The 14,923-nt window shown below is 44.9% G+C and overlaps 1 protein-coding gene across 1 annotated transcript in view; it reads left to right on the forward strand.

The window, feature by feature from the left end:
- LOC126267806 (sodium/potassium/calcium exchanger Nckx30C) overlaps positions 1-14,923 on the forward strand; it is a 1,385,039-nt gene that overhangs the window by 1,044,516 nt on the left and 325,600 nt on the right. The window contains exon 4 of the mRNA XM_049973112.1: positions 10,031-10,302. Within this exon, the coding sequence (XP_049829069.1) occupies positions 10,031-10,302 (272 nt within the window). The remainder of the gene's footprint in view (positions 1-10,030; positions 10,303-14,923) is intronic.

Below are 14,923 nucleotides of genomic sequence, written 5' to 3' on the forward strand. Positions count from 1 at the left end.
ATCTTAGCAACGTCACCTAGGAAGCGTTCCACTTCAAAGGCTTATGGTAGTGTGCAGTAGTTGCAGAAGCTGAATCGTAGCGCTGATTTTCTGAAACGGTTGGCCTAGGTTCTAGTACACGTAAGCGACAGGTAAGTGGCGGCCGCTGAAATGTAAACAACAGCGAACGCGCGCGCACCGCAGGCGGAAACAACAGCAAGTCCGCACTGCACGGCTGCGAAAGCCAAGCTGTCACTAGACCAAGAGTTGTGGACGTATTAGACATAATAAATTATTAAGGGTCATGAAAAGGTAATAATATTTTGTGCACATTGTTCCTCAACTCGAGCATTCTCATAGGATATCTGTCTACTGTAGAAAGTTAATACCACAACATATGCCACAGGGGCAGAAATACACATCCCACTACCACGGCTTACAAACACTCTGGAACCATCTAAATCGGCGCATTCGTGTTACAGGTTGATCGCCCATAGATCGCACGTAACATCTCTTTAAACGTCGTTGTGTGAGATATCTTTCATTGTTCTTTCGTCAAGTACAAAATTTACATTTCAACATTTCCATTTTATTTGCCACAAATAGAAAGAGCTTTACTGCAACAATATGTTCGAACGACAATCATCAACTGTTTCCTAAGCCGTTTCTCCGTAAGATACAGATGAGAAGTTTAGAATTTGAGCAGTAACACTGACAAACATTAAGATAAACGAGGACCGGCCTCCACGACAGTGCGATACCTCGAAATCACAATTTCTTGGACACTGCCACAACATGTCACACCTACTTTTTCAGTCATGCTAGAATGAAGACATAGCTACCTACTTTGCAGATCGATGAAGATGACGGATATGTAGGAGACATATCAAACTTCTGTCTTTAACATTTGTATAAGTTGCTTCATATCGCGAGCCGCAGCCATAAATTTATCAAAAAACAATTCGATTTTGCACTTTGACTGTATTACGACTGCACTCATTACATGCACGCGGAGCTGTACAACTATAGCACGTTTCTGTACACCACCATAATACAGCGTAGACTATGATAGTGACATGGCCCCTCAAGCGTTAGCTGGGATACACAACGGGAAAAACAGACAACACCCGAAGGCCAATACCGTGAATACGTGGAAGTTGTGGGGAGTGCATGCAGGCACCGCTTCTCTAATAAAAGTTTTTTTTTACCTTTGAAATTTACCAACTTTATTGTTTTTAAAATAATAAGTGAACATCCGTTATCATGAACAGCAAGGTCCTCAACATAGTTTCTTAATGAAAGTTCCTGAAACATTATTTTAACAGATCAAAGTGTAGCTCTAAAAATCAATTTACAAGGCTTAAAACTCAAAATCCCTTTCTAAACAAAGGAAGAAATACAAATTACATAGTGCAAGGTTAAATAGAACATTCAAACGCCACATGACAATACCAAAATTTTCCTAGATATCATGATCTATACAGGCAATAAAATACTGAACGCAAAATTTTAATTAAAACAACAACTTAAATGCAATAAAATCTGATTACTATCAACGTACACTCAAACCTCGTAGCCTCTACGATGCGCACCTTATCACAAAATATTTGCCTTCCCTTTAAACTCTTTACATCATAAACTATCCATGCTACACCCAACGAATTATGACAAATAATTAAGCATATATGTTATAATTAACCAGGTATGTAAATCTTTTCCTTTCAAAAACATAAAAAAAACACACAAATCAACTCTTAAGCTCAGTGGTTACAGCCGTTAAAAAAATATACAATACATATATTTTGATTTCGCCGTGGTCGTGCGCTGTTGTGCACCGGTGCTCTCCTTCATGATCACATGCAGGAGAGCCAACACCGTATTGCTAAAGGAGGCCGAAATGCAACCGAGCGAGGTAGCGCAGTGGTTAGCACACTGGTCTCGCATTCGGGAGGACGACGGTTCAATCCCGTCTCCAGCCATCCTGATTTAGGTTTTCAGTGATTTCCCTAAATCGTTTCAGACAAATGCCGGGATGGTTCCTTTGAAAGAGCACGGCCCATTTCCTTCCCTATCTTTCCCTAACCCGAGCTTGCGCTCCGTCTCTAATGACGTCGTTGTCGACGGGACGTTAACACTAATCACCACCACCACCACCGCCGAAATGCACGCGTTTTATCTCACGCAGGCTGGCGTGAGGTCTGGAACATGAAAAGGGAAGTAGAATTGAGAAAAACAGACGTAGCTGGTGGAAGCCCGCATCTCGTGGTCGTGCGGTAGCGTTCTCGCTTCCCACGCCCGGGTTCCCGGGTTAGATTTCCGGCGGGGTCAGAGATTTTCTCTGCCTCGTGATGGCTGGGTGTTGTGTGATGTCGTTAGGTTAGTTAGGTTTAAGTAGTTCTAACTTTAATCCATTAATGGAGAACGTCGCTCTTTATGGTACATGATTCACAATATCAATAGTACGGATACTGGCGCCTTGCTAGGTCGTAGCAAATAACGTAGCTGAAGGCTAGGCTAACTATCTTCTCGGCAAATGAGAGCGTAATTTGTCAGTGAACCATCGCTAGCAAAATCGGCTATACAACTGGGGCGAGTGCTAGGAAGTCTCTCTAGACCTGCCGTGTGGCGGCGCTCGGTCTGCAATCACTGATAGTGGCGACACGCGGGTCCGACGTATACTACCGGACCGCAGCCGATATAAAGGCTACCACCTAGCAAGTGTGGTGTCTGGCGGTGACACCACATGCAGCACAGGAAAGATTTTCCACCATGTACAAAACGTTAATATGGCGCAACCAACTTACACAAATTGCACAATGGGATGTGGATGCGGCTCGCAAATCTTAAAACTGGCCGAACGGGATTAGCCGCCCGGTCTTAGGCGTCTCGTCACGGCCCGAGCGGCACCCCCCGTCGGAGGTTCGAGCCCTCCCTCGGGCATGGGTGTGTGCGTTGTCCTAAGCGTAACTTAGTTTTAGTTAGATTAAGTAGTGTCTAAGTGACCGATGGCCTCAGCAGTTTGGTCCCTTAAGACCTTACCACAAATTTCCATTTTTTCTTAAAACTGGCGAGGGAGTAGATGCGGCACTAACCCACACTTCGACTATATCGCACTACACCAAACAGCAGCACGGTGGGTAGAGAAAAGAAATCAACAACTATCAAGGCAACGTCGACAAGACAGTAGGAAAATTTTTGGGACTTTAAACTCTTGGGAGGGCCACACAAAACCACAGAATCACATCCCAAGCTAAATTATGAAAATACCATTCCCCATTTCACCACGACAAGTAGAACCGTAATATACCATAAGAAGGGAACACGATTCATAAGCGTCCGACTTAAAGGCTCCACCGGCAATCTTCCTGTTACTACAAACACTTAACAGTACCTCCAAAGTTCACTCGTGGAATACTACCAGAGTGTCAATTATCCGCTATAACTGTAGATAACAGTTTAAAACGCTGCGAGCCGACTAATAAGACAAGCAATGAGTCGGTCCCTCACTTGGATCCACCTTCGATCCAAAACAGTTATTTACTTTAAAGCAACTATATAGATGACAATGCCGATATCAACGCCCTCCTCCCAAACAGCGCTCTAACTGGACACTGCAGAACCGAAAGCAAAACTTACACCACTCACCAGCGTGCACCTTTTAGAATTCTTATGTTCACGTCATACACTAAACTTGACGTGATTCTTCGTCGAAATCCAAGGGCAGAATCAAGAAAACACTTTTCAGCCCTTGAATGACCACACGATGACCGCCATCGGGACCTCACAAGCCCTCCACACCAGAATCTTGGAGCCCACGGCGTTCCATCGCCAACCTACTGCTTCCGAGGGGCCCACGGACCAAGCGGCCTCGCCCTCCGACACCGACGTCGCTCCTCAACCACAGCCCAGAGCTAACTCACAGCAAGCCCCTTCTTCCTCGTTCTCTCCACTCGCGGCACGCGGGAAGCAAACTCGCGAAAGATATGCGGGGACCAGAGAGTCCAATCCGATCTCGTTATTGACATCGAGGCGAATATTGAGAAGGCGGGTTATTTAAAAAAACAAACCAAAAATTTAATTACCGAGCCGTACCGACTCAGATAGTTTTCCTGGTAGCTTTGGTCAGTTAAGGTCGTACCTACGTTACCCGTATGGTGGGTGCCTTCATACCTACCGGGTGTTACCTAATAAGCATCGTTTTCTTTAAGTATGCGATCAGCGACATAAACCGTCTAGAAGCTGAATGAAGATATGTAAAGAACCGTTTAACCTACGGAAAATTGTTGTTCTACGTAGCTATCCTTCTGTCTGTTACTGAAGAATAAGCGCTATTTACAGCGAAACTAAAATTTTTGATGCTTAATTCAAGTCTTAGTCGAAAAGCTGCTTGTAAACTGTACTTGCATCAGAAGTAATTGTTTCGGTTACACAAAAACGCAGAAGTTACAAATGGTTCAAATGGCTCTGAGCGCTAAGGGACTTAACATCTGAGGTCATCCGTCCCCTAGAGCTTAGAACTACTTAAACCGAACTAACCTACGGACATTACACACATGCATAACCGAGGCAGCATTCGAATCTGCGACCGTAGCAGTCGCACGGTTCCGACTGAAGATGCTAGAACCGCTCGTCCACAGCGACCGGTGCAGAAGTTACAGAATCAGGTAACTTTTATTATTTGTGAAATACAATGCATATTCTGTGAGGACATAAAATACACAATGGCCTAACAATGAATGATGTGCAATTCTAATTATGTGCACAACAAACAACCAAACAAACAATAACGCAACGGGATATCGTCGGCTCCCATCCCCTCTCTTACAGGTTCATTCACGTTTCTTTCCCTACCAATTCTACCAATACTACCGGTAATCCTAACATGTACTACTACGTTATTTATGTATTGTACCAAAATTACTGAACCGTTGTTTTTGCAGATCACAACTCCGCTTGCACATGACCTGATTTGGGCAATATGCTATTTTCAGTTGCTTTCTCAGAATATGTACGTCTCTCATTTAACTGCTGTTGTAGTAGACTGGAATGATAACAACGTTTCATACTCGTCAATGTGCTTCTTAAGTTGTTGGAAAATATAGAACGACGTTGTCATTCGAATCCACTACAGCAGCAGTTAAACTGTAAATTTAAATGAGAAACGTGCGTGCTATATGAAGCATCTGAAAATGGCACGTCGCCGAAATCAGCTGAGAATGTGAAGTTCACTGTGGTGACAAAAATCATGACATACTTCCTAATTTTGTATCGGACCTCCTTTTGTCCGGCGTAGTGCAGCATTTCGACATGGCATGGGCTTAACAAGTCGTTTGGCACGAAATGACCTCTCCGTTAGGTCCCTTAAGCCCTCCCGGTTGGCCGTGCGGTCTAACGCACGGCTTTCCGGGCGGGAAGGAGCGCCTGGTCTCCGGCACGAATCCGCCCGGTGGATTTGTGTCGAGGTCCGGTAAACCGGCCAGTTTGTGGATGGTTTTTAGGCGGTTTTCCATCTGCCTCGGCGATTGCGGGCAGCTTACCCTTATTCTGTATCAGATTGTCGGCGATTGCTGCGCAAATAAGTTCTCCACGTACGCGTACACCACCATTACTCTACTACGCAAACATGGGGGTTACACTCGTCTGGTGTAAGACGTTCCCTGGGAGGTCCAGCGGGGGCCGAATCGCACAATAACCCTGGGTTCGGTGTGGGGCGGCGGAGGGGTGAAGTGGACTGCGGTAGTCGTCGTTGGGTTGTGGACCACTGAGGCTGCGGCGGCGGGGACGTCGTTTCTAGGTCCCCGGTTAACATGCAATACAATACAATGTCCCGTAAATGTTTGTTAGGATTCAGGTGTGGAGATTTGGGTGGCCACATCATTCACTCGAACTGTCCAGAATGTTCTTCACGCCAGTCGCAAAACAAACTGTGGACTGACGAGATGGAGCGCTGTAAGCCATAAAAATTCTATCGTTGAATATGCTGTATGCTAATGGCTGCAAATTGTTAGTGACCGGTTCAGTTGAACCGGAGAACCCTATAAAAACTTATAAACACAGCCCACACCATTATGGAGCCACTACCAACATGCACAGTATTTATTGAGAACTTAGGTCCATGCCATCGTGAGGTCTGCGCCATACTCAAACGTCTACCAACACCTCTTACCAACTGTATTCGGGACTCCCATGATCAGGCAACGGTTTTCCAATCATCTAGTGTCCAACCGATGTGGTCACGAACACATGTTATTTATCATGTGAAAGAACAGTTCTACAGAACAAAAAGTCAAAAGACTCGTTTGACAATTCCAAAGACAATACCACAACTATAGATCGTATGTAAGTGCGTTTTATCTTAGTCCAGAACGTTTGGTTCGTAAGATGGTTCAAATGGCTCTGAGCACTATGGGACTTAACATCTGAGTTCACCAGTCCCCTAGAACTTAGAACTACTTAAACCTAAAAAACCTAAGGACACCACACACATCCATGCCCGAGGCAGGATTCGAACCTGCTACCGTAGCGGTCGCGCGGTTCCAGACTGAAGCGCCTAGAACCGCTCGATCACGGTTCGTAAGAACACAAGCTAATTGTAAACAATAGCCAGCAGTTATGTGAGGATGGCCTAGTATGCCGAAACGTGGTCCTGCAGTTATTAATTAAAAGCTGCCCACCAACAGCTTGGGGACAGACGATGTATCTGTAATGGAAGAAAAAGAAGAGGAGGAGATTAGCGTTTAACGTCCCATCCGCAATGAGGTCATTGGAGATACAGCCCAAGTTTGGACTAGGGAAAGACGGAGAAGGAAATCAGCCGTGTCGTTTCGAAGAAACCAGCCGCGGCATTTGTCTTAAGCGATTTAGGGAGACCACGGAAAACTTAAATCAGGATGACCGGACGCGGCTTTGAACCGTCGTTGTCCCACTGCGGAACCGCTGTGCTAACCACAGCGCTACTCCACTCGGTATGGAGGAGAAGGACTTTCCGGAATGCCAGGTGTAAGTGGAGATTCAGTCGGGAAGTTTCCTCGAAAGCACTGGACTTAACAACATTGACAGAGGAAAATTCTGCGGAAGCGTTGTTGGTTCCATACAATTTGTAACTTTATGAACATTGTTTTATTCCTGAGTCCATGAGTCCATGAACTGAGCTTTCGCTTTTAAAAAGAGATGAAATTTCGTGAGCAGTACCTTTCATAAAGTAAATTTCACAGAATGAATTATTAAGGGTGGAGAAGAAGTAGGCAATTTATCTGAAAAGACCGATAGACAAAGGTTTCGAGAAAACATTTTAAGTATTATTGACGTGCAACATGACAGTCGAAAGGTAATCGTATTTTTTGCAAGTTTTTCTTCATCTAGAACACTGTCACAGGATAGCTGCCTACCATAGAATATTATTTAATGCAATAACACATGCCATACGGGTAGAAAGACGAAATCCTACCACCACGGTAAATGAATATTCTAAAGTACCTAAATCCACTCATTCATGTTACTGATTGGTCGTCCATGGATAGTACGAAAGATCTCTTTAAATTTAGTTTCTGGAATTTCTTTCTTTGCAGTTTCGTCAAGTACAAATTTTACATCTCTACATTTTCCCTCTCAATGTGCCAGAATCGCGAAGTGCTTTATTGTAACCATCCGTTCGATGAATAATGATTGATATTGTCTTGAAGTATAGAATTTAAGCAATAATACTGACAAACGCTCATGTAAACGTGGACTAACTTCCTCGACATTGCGATACCTCGACATCGCAGTTTCGCGGACGCTGCGACAAATACAGGTTGTAACGAGTACAAGTCGATATGTTTTTATATGTTGTACCTTATATGTACACACATCTCTGTCTCTTAACAGTACTCCTGCAAACACGTCACATAATTTATTACACCATGTTTTCTGCGCGATCGTAACTGCACCACTAAATGGACCACGCCGGTCAGTATAAACAACTGTTTTTCGTCCACACATCCACACTTCAACACCTGGCCTTCTGTCCAGGGGAAAATAAGCATTAATGGCTTTCTCTTGCGGCATGTGCTTGAAGGTACCAACCAACTTAAAAGCGTAATACTCATAATAGCTATAGAATATCACATCAGAATTAAATTCTGATGTGATATTGTTCAGTACATGGTCCTCAGTCACCAAGAGAAATATTTGCACTTATACCCATTACAACTTGCATACTTTCAATTACGCTAGAATGACGACATAGCTATCTACCACGCAGATGAATGAAGCTTATACATGTCTACAGGACACATCAAGTCTTGATATTTGATATCTGAATAAGTTTCTTGATATTGGAAATCACAGCCATAAATTCATCAAAAGACAATTCCGTTTTGTATTTTACCTGTAATCCAACTGCAGTTATTACTTTCACACGATCAGGTGGTCTCGGCGCTGTGCCATTTTGAATTGCTTAGTCATAAAATGTACATCTCTCATTTAACAACTGCTGTAGTAGACTGGGGGGAGGCAACCCTCTATAGTCGTCAACGTGTTATTTAAATTGTTGACAAATATGGAACGTTTTTGTCGTTCCAATCAGCTACAACGGCAGTTGTCTACTTAAATGACGGACGTACATGTTACGGGAAAGCATTTCAAAAATTCCGTATACATGCAGGCTGAAGCAACAAATGAAAATTTGTACCAAGGAAGGGTAAATACGCTAACCACTGCAACACCGTGGCCCTGGTACAGTAGCTTTGCAGAACTGCACGGCCTACCCTACCGTGCCTCCCTCCTTAGTCCAACATCGCACGCATGCCTCAGCCTACTTGGCTTTCCCCTTAAACTTCAACAGCATTGCCGAGGCTCTCCAACTGTAACGGAACGGCACGCCAGCATCGAACGAAATCAGGGTCCTGCGTGGAACCCAGACGAAGGTGCTTTAATCAAATGAAACTATATGGTTTCAGAGTGCTTTTCAAGTCTCAAACGTCTATGAAGTGTACATGCAGACTGAAGCGACGAATGAAAGTAGCACTACGGCTAACTCTTGTATTAGAGTGAATACACTACTGGCCATTAAAATTGTTACACCACGAAGATGACGTGCTAAAGAAGCGACATTTAACCGACAGGAAAAAGATGTTGTGATATGCAAATGATTAGCTTTTCAGAGCATTCGCACAAGGTTGGCGCCGGTGGCGACACCTACAATGTGCTGACATGAGGAAAGTTTCCAACCGATTTCTCATACACAAACAGCAGTTGAACGGCGTTGCTTGGTGAAACGTTGTGATGCCTCGTGTAAGGAGGAGAAATGCGCACCATCACGTTTTCGACTTTGATGAAGGTCGGATTGTAGCCTATCGCGATTACGGTTTATTGTATACTGGCGTATGGCGTCTGGCAGTATGATGCTATGGGGTGCCATTCGTTACACGTCCAACTCACCTCTTGTTCGCATTGACGGCCCTTTGAACAGTGGACGTTACATTACAGATGTGTTACGACCCGTGGCTCTACCCTTCATTCGATCCCTGCGAAACCCTACATTTCAGCAGGATAGTGCACGACCGCATGTTGCAGGTCCTGTACGGGCCTTTCTAGATACAAAATATGTTCCACTGCTGCCCTGGCCAACACATTCTCCAGATCTCTAACCAATTGGAAACGTCTGGTCAATGGCGACCGAGCAACTGGTTCGTCACAATACGCCAGTCACTACTCTTGATGAACCGTGGTATCGTATTGAAGCTGCATAGGAGCTATACCTGTAGACGCCATCCAAGCTCTGTTTGACTCAATGCCCAGGCGTATCTAGGCCGTTATTACGGCCAGAGGTGCTTGTTCTGGGTGCTGTTTTCTCAGGATCTATGCACGTGACAGTTCTAGTATAATATAGTTGTCGAATGAATACCCGTTTATCATCTGCATTTCTTCGTGGTGTAGCAATTTCAATGGCCAGTAGTGCAAATGATTGTGATCTTAATACAGCCGAGATGGAAAATGTAATCGTCTTTTGATATCTGAAACCATTATTGTTGTTCAGCGCTTCACCCACTGCACGCTTGCGGTGTTGCAGGCAAGGTGGACGAGAAGGCGACGCAGCTGCACGCGATCGCGTCGCTCAAGGTGCTGCTGGACGCGCAGCGGAGCAGCAACGGCGCGGCCACGTCCACGGCGGCCAACCACGTGGCGGCGCAGCAACAGCAGCAGCTGCTCCAGCAGCAGCAGCAGCAGCAGCAACAGCAGCAGCAGCAGCAACAGCAGCTGCTCGACAAGGACGCGGAGACGCGGCTGCAGGACCAGCCCAATGGCGTCGCCGCGGGCATCGACGACCAGGCCGTCGACACGGTGAGTACCCGCTAGACGCTATACTTCGTACGGAGGAAGATGGCACTGACATTTGTCAGCGTTGTTTTCAGCACCAACGAAGCGTAAAAACCTGCTTGCGGTACCGAGGTGCGTGGCTAAAAGCCTAGCCGTCTGTGTAGACGAACTCAAAGTTGTATTACGTGACAGGTGGTGGTAGACGTGCCAGGTAGATGCCACAGGTCCACTTGTATTGTCGGGACTCTTCGCGCTACAACTGCGCAGTGCTGTACCAGGGAGTTGAAATTCTACAACAGGTAGGAGCGGGAAAAGACCCTGCTGTACTTCAGAACGTAAATGACCCAGTCACTGGACTTTTTACCTAATACATTGAAAGATTGCTGTGTTACGTGTAAAAGGTTGCAATATTAAATAGAGAAACAGGGTGATCGCTGCTACTAGCTAGCGTACTTCGTGAAAATTTGCTCACTTAAGGAATGCGGCTGCAGTCTGAATTGTCGTCATACTGTATAATAATTAGAGGAGGTGCATTTAATAATGTAAAATTCAACCTATCAAACCTTGAGATAATTTAAATAATTCATAATTCATGACAGTCAGTGGCCTGTACTGAATTATTGCGCAAGGAACGCTGTAGGATCCGCCGTGGATTATAGCTGGATGGAGTAAGGGATGAATTTGAGTTACTGAAAGTCTAACTAGTGTTACGGGTAAAATTAACATTTGTTGACTCCGACTTATTGATTAAAATGCTTATATAGATAATAAAATATGATGATTCCTGGTTCCTAACACAATTTCGGTTCCATACTTATAAATTTTAAACCTTGCTTCTGAGTCCCTTCTAAATTCGTGGCTAATGGGGCGAGAATGATCAAAGGATGGGCTAACCATAGACGCACTTAGCACCCACATGTAGCACGGAGGTGGTCCTCTGACCACCAAAATCCTCGGATTTAAACTGAGTTGAGAGTCTGTGGGACCGCCTCGAAAGGCGTGGATCCTCAACAGAGAAACCTACGGCGCTGGAGTTGACATGTCTCCACACCCAGGGCGGTACCTTCCAGAACCTCACTGGCTTCCAGCACGTCTCGTAACGGCCCGCGCTGCAAAAGGTGGTCATCCAGGCTCTTGACAATTGGTAATTTTAGCGTAACTTAGCAGCGTACATTCTGTTTGTGTGCGATGCAGAGTCTCACCGCAATACAAAGCTTTCTGCATTTACACTTGCATGAAGTGGACTTCCAGAAGTTTTTCCCTAGCATATGTCAGCCAGCGTCCCTTGAGATACGCAGACTGTTTCAGAAAGATAGTTTGGTTTCATCAAAGACCGTACTTTCTGCATACGTAAATGAAGAACTGCATATCTAATACATTCATTCGCATACAACATTTTCACTTTTCACTGTTACGGTTTGGATCAAAGTTTTCAGTTACCTTTCGTAACTGTTTAATGTTCGCTGCACGGGACACACGGCAGACATGCATGAAATAGTTAAATTACGTTAGATACATTTTCGAGCATGACCAGAGTTGCCGCATTCAACGTTGCCATGCGGAGTCGAAGTTCAGCCAAATTTGTTGGAGTGCGAAGCTCACAGACGGAGTCTACAGCATATCCTCATGAAAATAATCAGACCGTGAAATCAGCTGGCATTGAAGGCCAGTGCTGTAACGTCAGATCGGCAGGCCCCTTACGGCGGTGTTTGTTAAGAAATGTTCATATATGCAGTTGCCATAACGTGGTGCACTGTTCTGTAGAAAACTAAAAGGATCTATGTATTCTCACAGTTGTGACAATAGCCATACGAATGAGCGAGTGAGCGCCCTAGCTGCACCAGGCGATCCTGATTGACAAGGATATGGATCGCCAACTTGCAAGTGGCCAAAGGTAAAGACGTAGTTTTGATGCGTAAGCTAAAATCCGCCCCTAGTTATTATCTTCTTTCGTGTAGAAGATAAATCCTTATGAAAATGAACAAATATTTTCGAGACAACTCGTATTCTACAATCCCGATTAATCCATGATAAGGATTGTGGCGTTATTAGTGTTATAAGGTTTAGTGTCGCCATTAACAGCGGATAACGATCGTAGCTCAGAGGCACTACAGATCGCAGTCGACAATCGCCACCGGAAGGTTGCGCGACTTGCCACGCGGACGAAGCTGCTCGCAGCAGATGGGCAAGGCAGGAAGCTGTGATTCAGTCTAATACAGTCCGTTTCATGAGCTTCTATCAGTCACACCGTTCTGCGTATTGGATTTCGACCCTGCATTGCAGAGGATCGATAAAAAGGTAATGTATCCTTTTTATTATATGCCGAGAATTTCAAATGCAGCAACATAATTTGAAAACCACAACATTGACGATTAATTTGTGACTTTTCAACCCTGCATTGCAGAGGATCGATAAAAAGGTAATGTATCCTTTTTATTGCATGCCGAGAATTTCAAATGCAGCAACATAAGTTGAAAACCACAACATTGACGATTAATTTGTGACTTTTCAATACAATCTCCGTCTAGTTCCATAATTTTGGGCCATCTTTTAACAAGATTATGGATTCCAGTGCAGCAAAACCGGTCCTGCTTCGGAAGCCATTGACGGACGGACGATTTTACCACCTCCTCATCTTCATAGTGAATCCTGCGATGATATTCTTTTAGCGGCACGAACAGATGGAAGTCTGATGGTACCAGATCAGGGTTGTATGGTGGACGACGCAAACGTCCCCAACAGTTTTCACGATCTCTTCCGTGGTGTGACGACTGTTGTGCAGCATCGCATTGTTATGCAAAAGAAGAACATCCGCCATAGCTTTTGTTGAGACCCGCTAGAGAGTGCCATAAGCTGTTTAAGGGTTACGACGTTCCGGGCAGAATTTATTGTGCAGCCCTGCTCCAAAAAAGTGAACCGGAGTCACAAACACTGCAGTCACCGGCCCGCCTCTCCGCATTTCCTCAGCCAGCAGTGTTTGCCTTTCAGCTTCCATACAGTCGAAGAGTGCTGGTATCTAATGCTGCCTCACCATACAACTTTTTCAGTCTTTCATAAATGCGAATGAGCGTCTCGACCTTGAAGCATTCGAGAATTCTACCACAGAACTCTGTCTTACATGAACATCGATGTCGGCCGTTTTACCAGCGACTGCAGTAGTGGCATCAGTTGACACAGAAAGTCACTGCTACTGTGGATTGGAGAAGAGTTTCACAGAATAGAACCAAATTCAGTTCGTTCACTTAACAAACGTTATTTAAGGAGAAAAAAACGGAGGATGCACTTTTCCACTGGCCCTCGTGCCTAGACCTTCTTGCTCTCCAAAATCTGGCTTTTTTTTGTAAATTACGCATTCGTAGTGGGTAGAAAATAATAAAGTTTGCAAACTTATGTATACTGCGCTCGTTGGTTACACGAGTCCTTGGAGCTCACATCCACCTATCGTCTTTATTATCAAAGTAAATTGCTTCCTGTGCAGCGTTATAGTAGAAAAAATTTTCCCATCCGACGAGACAGGTATTAATGTGTTATACTAGGGCTATTCGGAAAGTAAGTTCCCATTGATCGCGAAATGGAAACCACTGTGACAATCAGAAATATTTTATCTGCAACAATTAGCTACAACTCTACATAGTCACCACTCCGACTTCGACATTTGTCGTAGCTTTGTAACAACTTTACAATACACTCGCCATAGAAGGCATAGAAGACTTCCCGCGAATTCTCTACGCTCACCTACAGTTCGCTGCCTGTGCGAAAATGTTGTCTTCATAGCCAGTAGTTAATGTGAACAGAGATGAAACACAGAGGGAGCCAATTACCGGCTATAGTGCGGGTGATCAAACGCTTTCCATAGAAAACGCTGCAGGAGCATTTTCATTGCCCCTGCAGATTGAGACCGAGAATTGTCACGAAGTTGGAATCGTACGACAGTTCTGTAATGTGGGCTGAATAACATCAGGCTAAATCTCGCAACAGGACCTCATACTGGGCGGGAGACATTAGTTTCTACTCATATTTATACGCTCACCATGTGCTCAGAATTGAAAAGAGCAAAGTCATGCAACTGACAGGCGTACTAGAGACACTGTCGAACACATATGTGCAAAGCTTTATTAGATTTTCACAGTGGTTTCCATTTCTTAACCGATCGGAACTTACTTTCCGAATATCCCTCGTACATAGCTACTCAGCTACTCTGTTGGTGAGACCGTAATCCTGTCGATACTATGAGAGGAGTGGCCTGGCGATTCACGAGTCTGGGATGTCGTCAGGTTTGTACCGGCCGTCAGCGTAACAGCCGAGTGCAGGGGGAGAAAGATTCGTAAAATCAGGCCACAGGCACTCCATTTCCGAGATGTGAGAGCTTTCCGTGTGCCACTTTCTCAAGGGCGCACTGCTAATTTCCTGGATCAGGGTACAACGGCAACCGCGAGAGTCTACTGGGTAGAAACAGGTTTAGGCCGGCAACTGTAGCTCCAAATGAAGGCTTCGATGCTTTTCTGTGGGCCCTCTCTAATAGATGGCTGCTGCTAAATATACTGAATAGGCAATGTCATGCAGGACCTGAAGGTCAACCTTGGTAGTAAGACCACTTTTTAGGGTGTGGGGGAACAAACAAACAGTTGGTAGCAGGTCCAGCCCC

Source organism: Schistocerca gregaria, chromosome 4 (genome assembly GCF_023897955.1).
Source record: "Schistocerca gregaria isolate iqSchGreg1 chromosome 4, iqSchGreg1.2, whole genome shotgun sequence".
NCBI classification, from domain to species: Eukaryota; Metazoa; Arthropoda; class Insecta; order Orthoptera; family Acrididae; genus Schistocerca; species Schistocerca gregaria.